General features: G+C 37.2%; 1 protein-coding gene across 1 annotated transcript in view; it reads left to right on the top strand.

Annotated features, from left to right (window-relative positions):
• LOC109917655 (inositol polyphosphate-5-phosphatase A) overlaps positions 1-15,998 on the top strand; it is a 142,489-nt gene that overhangs the window by 63,396 nt on the left and 63,095 nt on the right. The window contains exons 3-4 of the mRNA XM_048609176.1: positions 11,579-11,642; positions 14,703-14,806. Coding sequence (XP_048465133.1) covers positions 11,579-11,642; positions 14,703-14,806 — 168 coding nt within the window. The remainder of the gene's footprint in view (positions 1-11,578; positions 11,643-14,702; positions 14,807-15,998) is intronic.

Below are 15,998 nucleotides of genomic sequence, written 5' to 3'. Positions count from 1 at the left end.
TGATTGATTGAGTTTTGAGCAGCAATACAGCACTTCTGTCAGACAATAAGATAAGGTACTTCAATCTCATAACTACACCTAAATGAACAGCACACACACATTTTCAGTATCTGCTAATGACTCAGATTGTCCAAATATCTTGGCTAAGATTACATAAGCCAAATAAAACAAGTATTCACAAAAAGTCTCATTAAAATATGAAGTGAGTTCAACTAATCTTTTACCTCTTGGAGGCTTCCCACCTTTTGGTGAGTGTGATTGTATAGCAGTGGGACAAAGTGAATGAATCCAGATAAGATATACTTTTCCATAATGCCTTGGAAAACATAATTTTGCCATATGCTTATTGTGTTTATTTCTGTCTACAGTTAATGCAATTACTCATTTGCTCCTTTGGGTCCTATTCAGAAGTTAATAGATGCATTTTACTAATGGAAAATTAAGTAGAGCTACTGACAGTGAGGTTTATAAATATGTAAAATATAGTTTTAATTATTTTAAGTGAAAATGGCAGGAAATCAATAAAATGAGACATGACAAACATACAGTTGACGTATGCAATTGTTAAGAGATCAAGATTTCCTGTCAGCGGAGCATTTTCCAATTAATATTCTTTGATTGTGATTGCAAATTCATTCATCATTGGTAATGACACAAACAGCATAAAAAAGACTTCATTGCTCAATTTTGATCTGAGCTCTGACTTTTAAGTATTTATACAGCTACATGCATATTTGGTACTTATCTTTTGAGTCATAGGGCCAAAGAGCATGAAAACATACCCTTTGGTCCAAACAGTCCATGCCAACAATAAGCCCAAACTAAACTGGTCCCACCTGCCTGCGCTTGGCCTATATCCTTCCAGACATTTCTTATTCATGCACTAATCCAAATGTCTTTTAAATGTTGTAACTGTACCTGCATCCCCCAGTTCCTCTGGAAGTTTATTCCACACATGAACCACACCCTGCCCCTCATGTCTTTTTTAAAATCTTTCTCCTCTCATAAAATGAGCTACTTCAATCTCATAACTACTATGAGTGGCACATATACATTTTCAATATCTGCTCATGACTCAGATTGTCCCATATCTCGAATAAGATTACATAAGATGCCTACTCATGAAATCACCCACCCTAGAGAAAAGACACCTGTTATTCATCTTACTAATACCCCTCATGATTTTATAACCTCAATAAGGTCACATCTTAGACTCTTATGCCCCAGTGAAAAGAGACCCAGCCTATATAGCCTCTCCTTATAACTCAAACCCTCCATTCCCGGCAACACCCTGGTAAATCTTTTCTGAACTCTCTCCAGTTTAATAATATCCTTCCTATAACAGGGCTGCACACAGTACTCCAGAAGAGGCCTCGCCAACACCCTGTACAAGCTCAGCATCATGTCCTAACTCCTATAGTCAAAGTTCTGAGCAATGAAGGTAAAACGTTCTAAACACCTTCTTAACCACCCTGTTTATATGTGACGCAAACTTCAAAGAACTTTGCACCTGAACCCTCAGGTTTCTCTGTTCTACCCAAAGCCCTACTTTTAATGATGTAAGTCCTGCCCTTGTTTGTGTAGGGAATGCCCCTACACTGTTTGTACAGTTCAAAAAATTCATTTGAACTCAGTTGTGTATATCTAATATATGATTGGTTTTTATTCTTGACTAGAATCTCAATATCTTTGTTTATCTATTGTTCTCTACTCTTACCAGCCTTACCCTTTACTCCAACAGGAAAAAATAATTCTGAACTTTCATTATCATGCTTTTGAAAGCCTCCCACTTATCAGACATCCCTTTACCTGTGAAAAGTCTGCTCCAATCAATGTTTAACAGTTCTTGTCTCATACCATTAAAATTTGCCTTAGTCCAATTAAAACCTTTAACTTTTATGGAAGGCTTATTCTTTTCCATAACTGTTTTAAAACAATTAGAATTATGATTACTAGTCCCAAAGTGTTCCCCTACTATCACTTCAGTCACTTGCCCTGCCTTATTACCCAAGAGAAGATCAAGGTTTGCTCCTTCTCTAGTAGGAACATTTACATATCGATGAAGAAAATTTTCGAAATTTTCTTCAACGCATTTAACAAATTCTTCACCCTCTAAACTTTTAACACTACGTCGTCCCAGTCAATGTTTGGAAAATTAAAATCCCCCATTATTACAACCTTATTATGTTTACATTTATCTGAGATCTCCCCACATATTTGTTTCTCAATTTCTCTCTGACTACTGGGGGAGCCTATAGTACAATGTTGAAGTTGGTTGGCTCGCTGAGCTGGTTTATTGTTCTGCATGTTTGTTGTTTGTTGCAGAACAACAAACCAGCTCGGCGAGCCAACCAACCTCAACACCCACAACCCAAGCTACAAATCTACTCCAAAACCTTGTTACAATGTCATCAAGATAATCATTCCTTTCATATTTCTAATATAAACCATATGTTTCCACTGGACGATTTCTCTAGTTACAGCATTAATGGTTTCCTTAATCAAAAATGCCACTCCCCTCCTCTCTTGCCTGCCTTTCTATCCTTCCTATAGCATCTGAAACCTGGCACATTGAGCTGCCAGTCCTGTCCATCCTTCAGCCAAATTTCTGTAATAACTAGAATGTCCCAATCTCATGTTCCCAAACATGCCCTGACTTCATCAGCCCTACCTGTAACACCCCGTGCATTGAAATAATTGCAGTTTAATTCATCAGAGCAACGTAGTTCTTTGACTTGCTCATGTCTTTTCTAATTAACTTGTTTCTTCAGATATTCTATCTTTCTATTGACCACACACACACACACGGCCTTGGTGCAACCGATCCCTCTTAAACAGGGCTGCTTTGCCCCAGAAGAGATCCCAATGATCCAAAAACCAGAATCCCTGCACTTTACACCACCTCTTCAGCCATTGATTTATCCCCGTTATCCTTTTATTCCTCTCCCCCATTTGTGGCACTGCGAGTAAACCAGGGATTACTACTTTTAAGGTTCTGTTTTTTAATCTTCTTTCTAACCTCTCATATTCACTCTGTAAAGCCTTAATCTTTTCCCTAACTATGCCATTCCTACCAATGTGTACGGTAACCTCTAACTTCTCAGTCTTCCCTTTAACAATATGCTTCAAATATTTTGAGATGTCCTTAATCCTGGCGCCAGAAAAGCAGCACACTATCCTAGATTCACATTCACTGCTGCAGAATCTCCTGTCTGTGCCCCTGAAGGGAAAATCCCCAATAACAATTACTCTTTTAAGTTTTGTCAAATTCCACCCAACGTAAGATTCATTTTAGTGGCCAAGCTCTTACTGCCTCTTTTACTTTCTTCTGAGACTATCCCTTTCAACAGTACCCAAAACTGGTATCTGTTTGAGAGAGGAATAGCCACAGTAGACTTCTGAAATACTTTCTTACCTTTCCTGACAGTCACCCATTTATCTGACTGATCCTGCTGTGTAATCACTTCTCCAAATCTACGAGCTATCTAACTCTATCTAAACTACATTACTTTACCAAAAGAATTAATATTAAGCATGCAAAATATAAAAAAAATCAAATGTATGAATCTTCAGTGAAATCAACCACTTAGGTGGACAATCGAATTAAAAATGATTCCTTCTCAAGTCGTCTAGCAGACAGCTTTCAATCTTCTCATATAAAAAAATCTCACTCCAGAGCTAGCCACATAAAAGCCTCTCCTAAAGCTCCATAAACACAACTCCATTTAAAAAAAACTGTGATTTTAGAAAAACCTCTTCAGTGATGTTAAAAAAAACTCTCCTTGTCCGTGCATTGTCTTTTTTAAGGTATAACTTTTAAAAAGGATTGAACCATCCACATGTAGGCCTCTTTCAAAGCTCTATAAACACAATTCCATTTGGAAAAAATGAGCTTTTTTTTCTGGTTTTTTGAACAAAATGAATCAAAATAAAAAATCTTATACTACTGTCATGTACTAACTATAAGAAATATAATCATAATAACTAAAGAAATCTAGAAGTAAGCATGCAGTCTCTGGAGCAACTGTAAGATCCCTGTTACTTTCTGTCCATGATTTTTAATTTAATTAAAGATCATGTGAAGATTACAAACTTAAATGCACAACTTTACTTAACAACTAGCCTTTTCCATAATGTCTCCATATTGGTAGTAAATTCTGTGTTCCATTTAATTCATTGCCTTAATGTGGAAAATCTGAACAAGTTAAGCTATAAATATTAGTTTGGCTCCATGGGTAGCAGTGTCACCTCTGGGTTGGTGTGTTCTTTCCAATAGAACTGAGTGTTGATCTAAGATGGCATTTCCATTTAGAATAAAAACTGAAAGAACTGTGGGTGCTGTAAATCAGGGACAAAAACAAAGTTGCTGGAAAAGCTCAGCAGGTCTTGCTCAGCACTGAGCAAGGGTCACCGGACCTGAAACGTTAACTCTATTTTTTCCTTCACAGATGCTGCCAGACCTGCTGAGCTTTTCCAGCAACTTTGTTTTAGTTTCCATGTAGAATGTTGGACATTTCTACCGTGGTGGGTGTGGCAGCCTAGTTGCTATACAACAGATCAAGAAAATCAAGTTGTAAATTTGATTTTAAAAATACTGATAATCTGTGGGTTAATACCAAGAAACTAATACCCTTCAGGGAAGAAACTCTGGTGTGATCTACTTGTGACTTGCATTTATGTAGAGTCTTTCACAGACAAGTCAAAGCGCTTCACAACCAATGAAATACTTTTTGAAGTGTAGTCCTAGAGATGTACAGCACGGAAACAGACCCTTCAGTCCAACTTGTTCATGCTGACCAGATATCCTAAATAAATCTAATGCCATTTTACCAGCATTTGGCCCATATCCCTTTAAACCCTTTTAAATGTTGTAATTGTACCAGCCTCCACCACTTCCTCTGGCAACTCATTTCATACATGCACCACCCTCTCCATGAAAAAGTTGTCCTAGTCACTGGTATATGACATATGGCAACAAATTTATACACCACACGCTCCTTCAAACAACAATATGAGGATGACCATAAATTCTCAGGACTTTGTGCTAACTCACCTGCTTTTCTCCAAAGCAGTGACTTTAGATCCTTTGCATCCAGCCAAGCAAGCAGATGGAACTTCAATTTAATAGCTCATCTGAAAAACAGCCCTCCAATAGTGCAGCATTTTATCAATACTTCATTGGACTGTGAGCCTTGGTTTTTATGCTCAAGCTCTGCAATCAGGCTTGAATGCGGAACATCATGACTCAAAGGCAAGTCTGTTACCAAAACAACTGAAATCAGGTAGTGGATTCTTAATAAACTCAGGGTGTCTAGAGGTGGACAGGTATGTTACCCAAACAATATTGATCATGTCTCACAAACAATTAAATAATTTTCTGTCAGTGCAAATTGCTTAGTGAACCTCTGAGTCTTTCCTTGTTGATTAGAGATGATAAACATAATAATTAAAGTGAAGAAAACAAATTAATACCCCAGAAAATTAAATGGAATTCATTTTACTCTGATATGTAAAATTTCAGTTTCTCCATATTTTTTGTATATTTTTAACATTTTCCAGGATAGAATCAGTACATTAGACATAAGCTTAACTGACAAAGTCTGTGGTTTTACTTCATATTCTTGGTACAGTCATTTAGCCAACAACACTCAAGTTAAACCAGAGGCTATAAGCATTGTTTCTTAACTCAAGAGACAGCTATGAAATTTCTGCCTCGACACATGCAGAGCTCTCATGTCACTAGTGCAGTTGGTATTCCCCACTCTCTTAGGACATCATATAAAACTCTGTTTATCAAATTCAATTTAACTGCCTGACCACTTTTACACACAAACATTCAAATTAGAATTCAGCAGTCAGTCCCCTGAGCCAGATCTGCTATTCAATAAGATCATGGCTAATATGATTGTAAGTTCAAATCTGCATTCTTGCCTATCCTAATAACCCTTTACCCCCTTAACAAGAATCTACCTACCTCTGCCTTGAAAATATTTAAGGATTTTGTTTCCATGGCTATTTTTAGGAAGAAAGTTTCAATGTTTCTTGACCTGTTCTGAGCAAAATTCACCTTGTCTTTTATGGATAGAAATCCATTCATACCTATGACCCTCAAGTTCTAGACTCTCCTGTAAGAGGAAACATGCACTCCACATCTACACTGTGGAGACCCCTCAGGATCTCATATGCTTCGCTCAAATCACTTTATTTTTCAAAACTCCATCACAATGCTATGTTCAAGTGATTCTCCACACAATCTGAAGTCCAATTAGTGTGGGACACATAACCCTGAGGTTGCTCCCAATGCTGCATTCTGTAATTTAATCAGGATTGAATTCAAAGATACAGCTTAAATTATTTGATTGAGGGAAGCCCTAACTCCTATAGTGATAGCATACCTATGCTCCAAAGAGTGACATGACATTTGTGAGCAGTGAGAATTAGCAGAACTTGCAGAGATTGATTTGCCAAGCATAGTGATCTTTGTAGAACCTTTCTTAGCGTCCTCTTCGGTAACATTGTCTAGTAGCTTCACTTTACGTTCGACACCTGGGACCTCTTCATAAAACTATTCTGTCATGCCAAGTGATACCAAATCTACTCTGTTAATACAGTAGTGTTTCTGAAATTAAAATAGCTAAAATCAGCCACAGAACAGTGTTTTCCAAAACTGAGAGCGTCCTTGTCATAAAGGCAGTTCACCTTGAGTTATTTGAAAGGACGTCTCTTGCTGGCCTACCTCATTTGCCACTTTCAGAAAGCCTGGTGCAGAGTATTTGGGTCATAGGAGGAATGCTCATCAATTAAATGTATGATAGTATTTTGCATTGGATGAACTAATATGTCAAGGAGATGGGCAGGACCTCATGTTTGGGCTTTTGACAAATCAGCAAATGTTTAATCTCAAAATGTGCCGGTTCTCATAAATAATGCAGCGATTACTGAGATAGAACTCTGTGTGAATCTTTTCCCAGGAACTGCAGTTGGGAAAGTAAAGTCGACAAAATCACTTGCTTTCAGGTTGCATCCTTAGGAAGCCAATTTTTTGTTTTGTACTTTCATTATCTCAGAACACCTAGCAAAGGAATCCCTGACATCGTACTTTGGAAAGAAAATTATATTTTGGCCGTTTCCAGTTTATCAGAATCTGCCTCAGATGCGGTGATAACCTTTTCTGATTGTTTTCTTTGCATTTTATTTTTAGGTTGCTCAATGTGGAAATATATCAGGGATTTTTCATTTGCAAAATACGCATTTTCTGAATCCGCACCAATGCACAAGGAAATAATAAAAGAACTACAGCACTATGATTCACAGAATCGTTTGCTGTAGTTATCCCTTCAGTTTGGGCTTCGTGAGAGCATACAACATGGGATTTGCAGACGTGTGAACAGTGAAGAAATTTCAGTGATGTGTGTACAGTATGTGTAAATATGTCTGTTACCAAGGTGCAGGCTCTCTTCCCATCATTCAAGAAGTGAGTGCAAGATTTGAAGGCAAGAGCATGGAAGTTGTTCTTAGGCAGTCAACTGCAACGCAATCATGAGAGATAATGTCAGTAGGGTCAATGGAATGTCCTAGTGAAATAATGAGATGGCATTTCAGTTAGCATTACATAAATGACAGTCCATTTGACCCTGGTTCTAAAATAGACGGTCACTCAAAATATGATGAGGGTGGGCACAAGTTCCACGTTTCTATCCTGTGCTGTCTCACCTTGTCCTATTTGATAGTATCCACAAAAAATAATAATGTTCCTTCATATTTAACACATTGTGTTCATAATGATATACCTAAGATTTGTTTACTGTTTGAAGCACACAAGGAAGTAATGTACACATCAATCATTACCTGGAAAATTTGAGGCTTGTGTTGACTGCCAAGAAACTTGATTTCTAATCTTTTGAACAATGTATGCCCATTGAATCCTATGATATTTGAAGAATTTAAGTAGTACATAAATATAGGCTCAAAGTATATGACTGTAGGCTGAGTTGAATGCAATTGGAAATTTTATGGCGCCATTTAAAGTCTCAAAAATAGAACTGATGTGCAGTTATTGTGAGTCATAATGGAATAGATTGTCCCAGTTTACTGCTATTTAATTAAACATCTGAGTACAATACTTGGCGTTTGATTTTAAATACCAATGGGATTGGGATCAGACGAAGGCAGACACTAAAAATAGCTCCATGGCCCCTGTGACTGTGTCTCTCTCTCTCTCTCTCCCCCTCTCTCTCTTCTTCCCCCCCCTCACACACACGCACACACACACACACACACACACAGTATGGGTGGGTGATCAATTAAAGTAGATAAGGGACAAATAAGGATTTTCCAATTGTGTTCCGTAGACAGTGGTTGCCAATTTAACTGCTGGGAGGAGGCCTCCTGGCAGCAGGTTCGAAGCCAATGCTCCAGGCAAGCTGGACACCTGTTTCCTGGCTGTAAAAACCATTTTTTAATTAAAAATTTGAAAAACATTGAAGAAAGGGTGCCTCCATTTTGAAGCACCATCTTTTTTTGCTAACCTGTCATCACGCAATGCTGCTACTTCCAAGCAGGAAAGCCTCTGATTGGCCCTCAGGCTTTGCAAGCCCCCACCCTATCCTCTGGGCAACAATTGGCAACCATAAGGAAATGACTGACTGACTGTTTCTAACACAGGACAAGCTTGAGATATAAACATCTGAAATTAGGAGCAGTAGTCGGATAGTTAGCCACTTGAGACTGATCTGCCATTCAGTAAGATCTTGGCTGAGCTGATTGTTGCCTCAATTCCTTCCTACCCCCAATAACCTTGGACTTCCCTGTTAGTGAAGAATATGTCTAGCCCTGCCTTAAAAATATTCAGGGAGTGGTGGAAAAACAGTTCCAAAGACACTCGATCTGGTGAGAGAAAGAAAAAGAAATCCTCCAATCTCTGACTTAAATGGGAGATCCCTTATTGTCAAACTGTCTCCACATTTCAGCCTGACAGTAGAGTTCAGGAACCTACAGCAGGAAGTTATGCTTTTGGTCTTGATTTCACTGGGGTGATGGAAAACCAGCTACTGAACAGTCAAAACTCTTCCTATCTAGAAAACGTGGAGCTAGTTTCAACAGTGATGGAGGACAGATTGGCCATTTGTTATACACTTGCCTAATTTAAGCAGAATGTGCTTTCTGGGTGAGTAATCTGTTACTCCTCATTTTACATCAATGCCAATTGATGCCCTAATTTGGTAATCAAGTTTCTTGGCATTCAACACAAGCCTCGAACTTTCCAGGTAATGATTTGTTTGTGTCACGATATTTGCTCATATTTATAATGGTAATTTTCAATGTAAACTGTTGGCTATGATGGTTTAGTGATGAACTAAACAAATCAAAAAACTTCTTCTTGTAAACCTTTCCATGTCATTTTTCTCTGAATTTTATAATGTCCACAGATTTTTGACCAAAAAAGTGTGTTTAGTGAATTTATGTAATGAAATATAGCCATTCAAATGAATGTCTTCCATGCTTTTGGAACTCCTTGCCACAGAGAACTGTGAGGCCAGAGTCATAGGGCTGAGATAGATATGATTCTTGGTCGGTAGAGGGATCATGTGTTATGGGGAAAGGCAGGAAGGTAGATGCGAGGAGTGTCGGATCAACCATCATCCATTTGAATGGCAGAGCAGACTCGAGGGGCCAAACAGCCTACTCCTGTTCCTACTTTTTATGGTCTTTTAACGTACCCACTAAAGATTTGGTTTTCAAGCCTCCAGCTATCTACAAAGCTTGAACTTTGAATTTAAAAAAATCAGAGAAGTTGTATAGAATTTCTGATCACATTAGTGTATTCTGAGCATTCCGTGCACTCTGAGTAAATATCAATTGTAGAATTTCCCTGTATGCATTATAAAGTGTATGATCTGAGGCAGAAATATTGACCTCATCTAGTCAGGATTTACCTCCTCCAAAAAACTTCCAAATGATTTACAGATCGAATTATCAAGCATTTATTTTGGGCAAGAGTTACTGAAAATATGAACTTTTCTGTTATGAAGTATACAGACATGCTTTTTTTGACTGCAACTTTCCTTTCCAACAATCAACATGACTATTTATTAATAAACAAGTTATTTTTCTGCAATTGAAATGTTGAAAATACGGTAAAATAATGTTTCTTTTCTAGTCTATTTTATGAATTAAATGATAATTTGAAGAAATTAAATACTGGGCAATTGCATAAACTATTAACTTTCAGACATTTTATTAAGTGTTTTTAGTTTATGCAATATAGTGCTTATGATGTTAGCCTTGGGTTATGGTTTTAAGAGGCTTGAGCACATGATCGAGGCAGACACTTCAGTGCAGCACTAAGGGAGTGCTTCACTGTTCAAGATTTGCCATGAAACTATAAGGTCCCAGAACCATGTGTCCCAAGATTCCAAACTGCTTGATCCTGGGATGCCTTTCTAATTGCTGCTAGAACCCAGCATCTATCCAATTACTACCAAAACCCTATTGGGCCACTTCTGATATATCAGAGAGACTAAAGATATATTTCGCAAATAAATCTTGGCAATTGTAAATGAAATTATTTTTCCAAGAAAATCATCTCAGAAGAATTTGATCAGTTAATGCTTTGCTTTGATAGAAATGACTGAGTGAAGAGTAGGAGGGTAATTTATTAATATTTCTTGAGTACTTTGTTGCATTCAAATGAGATGTGAGAATTGGTACTGCAGTATTATCATCTTATCTCCAAGTTGTGTTTCCATCTAGGAAAACACTACCCTTATACTTCAGTCTTGCAGAATTTGCTGTGTTAAACAAACACATGATTACTCTAATGAACATTGGTTGCACAAAAGTCCATATAGTTATAAAGCATTCAGGAAAACTCAGAAACACCAAAGTTGATCTCATAGACCTTTGGGCTTTAGAACTCCACTGCAAGGAGATATGGTTAGTAGCAGCAGGTTCCAGCAAGCTAGATTCTGGAGCCAAGTTAAAGAGAGGAGGAACTCAACTTGATTGACAAAGATAGTAGCCAAACAGGAAGCATCAGAGGATTCACAGAAATAAGGGTTAGCAAAGCCTAATCAACCATCTCAGAATTCCAAACATAAGTTTGCAAAGCATAAACAACCTATGAAAGTAATGTAATTGTTTCAACTTTTATTCATTATTCTTGATGCCTACCAATTTATAATTTGTAGCTTCATGATGAATGGTTTTCACTTGCTGTCTCCTGACTGATACCATGCTTAGTTGCTCAGGTCTGATGTGGTGCTGCCTTTAGCTCAGATTCCATTTTTGTATCAGTTGTAAGTGTGGCTAAAAAACCAATACGTGGCTCCCAAGGTATGATTGAGATATGCATAGTATAGGCATGCATAATACAGATTTTTTTTTAGATATATAAAGGAAAATACAGGCAGACACTCATGATTTAGGTAAGTGGAAGTACATTGCTAATTGCAGGAACAATTAGGTAACTTTTTTTAATAGCTGTAGTTTACGTTTAGATTTGCAAAAGCATAATTCATCCTTTGCAAATATATTGCATAAATTAGTGTTAAATAAAACTTCTGTGTTTCTTTTGCAGGCTTTAGGAAATCTTTACTTTCTTCACGAGTCTTTGAAAAATACCTATCAATTTGATTTTAAAGGTAATCCTTACTGTACTACTTATTGTAAGATAGCACATAGTTAGTGAGCCCAATTCTATTTTCGCATTGAAGTTAATGCAGCTGGTGACTTTGGTGTTTTAATTGGCTTCAGTTTAAGTGGATCAGTGTCCTTTAACTTATATTGACTTCTGACATTTGACTTATTGCTTAACATCATGAAACAATAGCTGCTCAAAGCATAAGTTACATTCCTCACATACATTCATGAACATTTTTAAAAATAGTACATATATTCACAGGACAACACGGGTGTCACGGCAATTGCCTTTGAAAAGGTGATAACGAACCAACTTCCTTACAAATGAATAGTTTTTTAGGCTATTTCAGAGGGCACTACATGTGGGTTCCTGTGGGTTTGAAAGTCACATAAAGGTCAGGTAAGTTAAGGCAGCAGATTTGCTTCTCTAAAGATATTACTAATCCATATGTGTTTTTATGACAATCTCAGGCTTCATAGTCATCATTACTGATATTAACTTTTTATGCCAGATTTAATTAATTCATCAAACTTAAATTCCCAGATGCTGTGGTGGGATTTGAACTCGTGTCCAGGTCATTAATCCAGGTTTACCACTCTATTAGTATAACCAATATATCATCATACCCGAGAGCGTACAATATTTTCTGGAACAATGTGTGTAGGCAATTATTTTTAAAATGAGTGAACTGATTCTTGAAGTTGTAACGCAACAGAGATTAAAAAGGATGTTTTAGTTTAAAAGAACATCATTCCATCTGGCATTAAAAAAAGTGCTTTAGTCTACTAAGCATCAGAAATGAAGATAATATTATAAAATCAATTAGAATTCACTTTAATATAAATTCTGGTGATTTGCAAATGTTTGTTACATGCCCTGTTATTATTCCATAATGTAACGTTTCAAGACTGTAAAATGAAATTATAAGATGTTGGTTTGATTTGTTTTGTTACTGAACACTGCAGATTCAAATTTACTATATTGCCACTTCTATATTAAAGTATAATATTTCAGCAAATATGGATATTTCCTTTTGGTCTAATGATTTGGAATGATCTACTAACCAATTATTGATACGTACAGAATTGACATTTCATTCACATCCAATAAATAGAACTGCAGATCAAGATCCAATATTTGAATGTATGGTTGTTGCAAAGCAAACAAATTCTCCTGTTCATTGTTGGTGCGTAAACCAAAACAGCTTTCTTATGTGAGATCTTATTTTGTGCAGTCAAGAATTCATCCGCTTATAACCCTTCTTAATGTTGAAGAGCTGAATTTTTCTGTGAAAAGTGGGGTTAAAGTGGGAGTCAAACCTGCAGCAGCAGCAGCTTGACCCTGGGGTGACTATCAATTAATCGGAGGGTTGTCAGCTCAGTAGCTACAGCATGGATACCTGGAGAGGCAGTGTCTTGGGTTTGGGAATACTGTAACCTACTGTGGGGTCACACTAAGTCCTGGAACCTGCTGCAATGCCACCAGAGCTTGCCTGCCAGTTTCCCAACCGTGTTGAGTTGGGAAAATGTTATTTATCAAAGTGTCCGTCAGCCTTTCAACATTTTATAAAAAAGCTCCTAATATCTAAAGCCCCCCTCAATAGCAGTCATTTTCCAGTCATGGAAATATTCTAGGCAATTTATAAACAAAAAAAAATTTATTGGTCCTTTCTATTGCCATATCTACTGAGGGTGCCACCTAATAGTTTGTGTGTTTGCAATCTAACTTCTCTCTGCATCACATAAGATGTACTAATGGTCAATTTAAATATTGTTATGTTAGTAGTTAATCTAATTGTGAAATTCCAGAAGTATGTTTCTTTTTTAAATTCTTACATTAATGACATCAACAATCAATGCATATGACCCTTTTTTTATGGTACAGAAAGTGAGCCGTTGGTTCCAATCACTATTAGATGGCCAATTTCATTGCACTTTTCCCGTACCAGTTCAATTATTTATCTGCTTCCCCTTGAGTATGTTATCCTACCCCATACCTCAAGTCAGATTCTCTTCAACTGTAACTCCCAGCACATGCTCCAAGCATCATAATACACCTCACCTCCTTGTGATGCTGCCACTCCTGATACTGACTGCCTGCATTTTATTCAGACTCATCAACAGCGTTGTTAGCACAAGCTGGATTTTGAAAACATTGAAATAAGAAGGCAGCCCAAAATTTGCATTGCAACCTGCATTACAATCAAAAGATGCAGATTAATTACACATCACAATCACCGTGCCTATTCTTGAGGGTGATCAAATTTAGCCTCCTTACCCTATTATCTGTATGATATTTGAGCCAGTCGTAATTTCCTTCCTAGGTTGTAATGTCTAAAGTGTGTTGTTAAAACTGTATTTTGAGATAAAAAAAATACAGCTATATGTTAAGGAGGAATCTTGTTGACACTAAAATGCTTAGAATCACAATGAAACAGGGAGGCATCTTCTCTCTTCAGCCATATTTTCTGTTGAAAGAAAAAGGCTTTGCATCAAGGGTCGTCCTGACTTCATGTGAAGAAAAGATTAACTAGTAGTTTAAAATAAAACTGACCCTACCTGTAGGGATTGACTGGAAATTTCTTCCAGGTTCCTCTACTACTGCTGTAACTTTGGCAGGAACTTTACTTGCATAGGAAGTGGGATGTGTACCAATTTTTTGGCAAAGATATAGCAGAGAGTGGAGGAATCTCAAAGGAAATTCCTGCTGATTGTGAAGAGGCAGTTTCCTCTTCAACTCAATTGTTGTAGAGAATTTCTTTTGAGCAGGAATAAAGAATATATCAAGAGTATTGACATTTGTTGAAGCTGGGATCTATGAGCGAACATATGGAGCTGGTTCAAACTGTGTACACAGCATGTTAATTTGAAAATATCTACAGCATGTTCCTTACAAACACCATCATGCATCATAAAAGATTTTTTTAGCACTAGTATACCGTAGACAGACAACAGAATCTACGAATTATGTTCCATTAAGAATAATCAAACATACAGTTCTCATTTAAAAACAGCCATTTCTTAGGTGAAATTTATATTGTGTGATTTTTTTTTTCTTCAAGCTAAAAAGTTCAAGAAAGTAACGGGTAAAGAAATCTACTCAGAAACGTTAGAAAGCACACCCATGCTGGAAAAAGAGAAATTTCCACAAGATTACTTCCCCGAGGTAGGTTGCTCAGTTTTTTGAATCACATAATACACAAAGTCAACTTGTAAAGTCATAAAAAATTATCATTGTCCCTGTACCTCCAGGAAATCATGTCATTTAATGGTCTGTCAAATAAAATAGATGCCTTAAGATGATTTGCGCTGCAAGTTTGGGAAGAGCTGCAGGATACATCACTTAAGTTTGTTTTGCCATTGTCCTGTGAATTATTTTCATTGTGACAGTGATGAGGTTTATAAGATTATTGTTTTTGGGACTATAGCTTTAAATTTAGGGTTAACAAAAGGAATTATATGACTTGTTTTGAAGTCTACTTGACAGTAAGTTGGGACGGTTGGATTATTAGAGATGAAAGGAAGGTTTGTAACATTTTACTGGGAAGAAAATGCAAGGGAATTGTAAAGGAAAAATTAGAGTTAATGTTTCGGGTCCGGTGACCCTTCTTCTGAGGAAGTGCCACCAGACCCGAAACGGTAACTCTGTTTTTTTCCTTCACAGATGCTGCCAGACCTGCTGAGCTTTTCCAGCAATGTTATTTTTGTTCCTGATTTACACCATCCTCAGTTCTCTCAGTTGTTCTTTTGCAAGGTAATTGTACTTGGAAACAATGTCTGTAGTTTCTCGATTTGTAATGAATAAACTCTGAGTTTTCCAAACTTCTAGAAAGGTGCTGAAGTATCAGATTGTAAGCTGTTATACTGTATGTTGTCCATGTGCTTCTAAGATGAAAGAGAGCTGAGAACAAATATAGCTAATTAGCATTAGGATTCAAGATTAATGTGTTCACATTGCTATGCGGAAGCCATTTTTGAGATCAGGTTACGGGCTTCCCTTCAAATCACTGTTTATCTTCAGAAAGACAGCAGAGAGAGGAACTGCTTGGCTTTTTGAGCTACTGCAGCTGGATGCAGGAGGCAAACAGTCTTGAGTCGAAGAGCCACATCCTCCAGCTATACGTGAATTCTAACACACACATATGTATATAAATATATGGGGATTAGGATCCTTCCTCTGTCTACTGATACATAAAGCAGACAGAGCACATACTTACATCTATTTCAACAGCTAGCTGTTTCTTGGAACATGTCACCCGCAGCTAAATCTAGAGACATGCCTTTCCATAACATGCATGGCTGACCATGAGACTCACAATCTTAGTGCCTGCCATTGTCAGATTGAAAGCATTTAAAGA

The sequence above is a fragment of the Rhincodon typus genome, chromosome 20 (assembly GCF_021869965.1).
Source record: "Rhincodon typus isolate 14 chromosome 20, sRhiTyp1.1, whole genome shotgun sequence".
NCBI lineage: Eukaryota > Metazoa > Chordata > Chondrichthyes > Orectolobiformes > Rhincodontidae > Rhincodon > Rhincodon typus.
This window is presented reverse-complemented; position numbering and strand designations above follow the sequence as displayed.